Here is a 2,072-nt window from a genome sequence, read left to right as displayed (position 1 = left end):
GTTTGTATTTTTATGGAACAACCAGTTGGAACATGCTCACCATTGTGCTGGAGAAACTAATACATTCATTCAGAGCGAGTAAGCCAGCAGGCTTGTTCCTCTCCTGTAAGGACGACCAGCAGCACCAAAATATCTCTGCAATGCCAGGACAGCAACGTGCCTGTGGAAGTGTGTTAAGAATAGACCCACAATGGGGCTCGCTCCCGTCTTCTGTTGTCTGAGGACGGGCAGTTGTCTGCAGGACAGAGAGGAAGAGGTCATTCAGATGGTTTCACTTCACACTTTCAGAGACTTTGAGGTGGCTCGGAGGGATCTGAGTGGATTTTAAATGCTGGAATGGAGCTCGCGGTGCTTTTTCAAGAGTGTGACTGCTGAGGGAACATTGTGTCCACCAACCAGGAGGTGAATGTACAACAAGAAGGAGCTGATTTGACATTTAGGTCCAGGCTCACCTTGTGGGCTGGAACCAGGAGACTAGAAGGTCTTGGAAAGCCTTGAAGACAGCAAGCATGGCTGGATCAAATACCTCGGAGGTCATCTTTATCTCTGTCAATCACAGCATCACTTTGATAGGTGAGTTGCCTTTGATAAAAAAAAAAAAGCATGCCGAGATCTATCTTTATGATGAGCATACTGTTACTGCGTATTTCTGCAAACATTTGACCACTCACTCTAGCCGTACCCCATCAGCTTCAGCTTTCTTATTCTTTGTATTTTGTTTCCCAGTGGTCTGATGAGGTATAAGAATGATGTGATATGATGTAGACTCATTAATAGCTGTGTTGTGAAAACACAGGGTGCCACTTTGGATCCCAGATGCTATCTTTTTAGAGTTGTCACATTTTGAATCCTCTTGTGCTCATTTCCCAGGAAAGGTGTGGCTCATCGTCATGATCTTCCTCCGTATCCTCCTCCTCCTCCTGGCTGGTTTTCCTCTCTACCAGGATGAACAGGAGAGATTTGTGTGTAACACCATCCAGCCTGGCTGCGCCAACGTCTGCTACGACCTCTTTTCTCCCATCTCCGTCTTCCGGTTCTGGCTGGTGCAGCTCGCCACCTTGTGTCTTCCCTATGTCATCTTCATCATCTACGTGGTGCACAAGGTTTTGCACAGCCTCACTTCGGATCTTGTTTCTGAGGGACAAGTCAAAGCTTTGCCACCGTACAAGATCCACCAGGAGCTGTCTAAAGAGACGTCTGGAAAGAAGAGGCCTCTGGGCGCTGAGCGAGGGTTGATCCGGTGCTACACAGGTGCTTACATCCTTCATCTGATGTTCAGGACCATGCTGGAGATAGGGTTTGGAGCTGCTCACTACTACTTGTTTGGTTTTTATATCCCCAAGAGGTTCCTTTGCCAAAACCCACCCTGCACCACCCAGGTGGACTGCTACATCTCCAGACCCACAGAGAAGACAGTGATGCTAAACTTCATGCTTGGAGTGGCTGCTCTGTCTCTTTTCCTGAATGTTCTGGATTTTATCTGCGCTATAAAGCGCTCAGTGAAGCAGAAGAGCAGGCGGAAGATGGTTGTGGAGAAGATCTATGAGGAGGAGCAGTGTTTCCTCTCTACAGGGAGAACCTCTCGAGGAGCAGACCAGAACGCCTCCCTGGTTCGGCAGGATGTGGAGGCTGATGTCGGTCAGGCGGGGAGTTTCAGGAAGAGGCGAGGCAGTAAGGGCTCATGTGTGGGGGGCACGCTTACTTCAGGGCAGGAACCAATCCCTGCTGGTTCTCCTCGACTGCCAGGCTGCAACACCAATGGGAACAACGGCTACTCCAACCCTCAGGACGAGGCTCCAGAGAGGGATGGGAGCGGGTTGGCTCTTTATCCTCCAGAGCCGATTGGAACACCAAGATCCATTCGTGTTAACAAACGGAGTCGACTCAAACCACCACCTCCACCCAGGCGGGACCTGAGGTCATCTTCCATCGGATCAACAGCAGCAACAGGGGATGTAACGATAACAACCTGTACCAGGAGGGTTGGTCAGTACACACTGGTTGAATTGGGGAGCAGCCCGGAGCTGCAGACCAATGAGGACGGGCTGGAGAAGAGATCAGAGTGGGTATGA

General features: G+C 50.1%; 1 protein-coding gene across 1 annotated transcript; it reads left to right on the top strand.

Moving 5' to 3' along the window:
* Nucleotides 1-509: 509 nt before the first annotated feature.
* gjd4 (gap junction protein delta 4) lies at nt 510-2,072 on the top strand. The gene is made up of 2 exons (XM_074692928.1): nt 510-573; nt 871-2,072. The coding sequence occupies exons 1-2, from the start codon at nt 510-512 to the stop codon at nt 2,070-2,072; spliced, it is 1,266 nt and encodes a 421-aa protein (XP_074549029.1).

Source organism: Halichoeres trimaculatus, unplaced genomic scaffold (assembly GCF_033239565.1).
Source record: "Halichoeres trimaculatus isolate MK-OKI-2021-1 unplaced genomic scaffold, fHalTri1.1 fHalTri1_scaffold_18, whole genome shotgun sequence".
Lineage (NCBI taxonomy): Eukaryota > Metazoa > Chordata > Actinopteri > Labriformes > Labridae > Halichoeres > Halichoeres trimaculatus.
The sequence above is the reverse complement of the archived record's forward strand: the minus strand, read 5'-3'. Positions and strand labels throughout refer to the sequence as shown.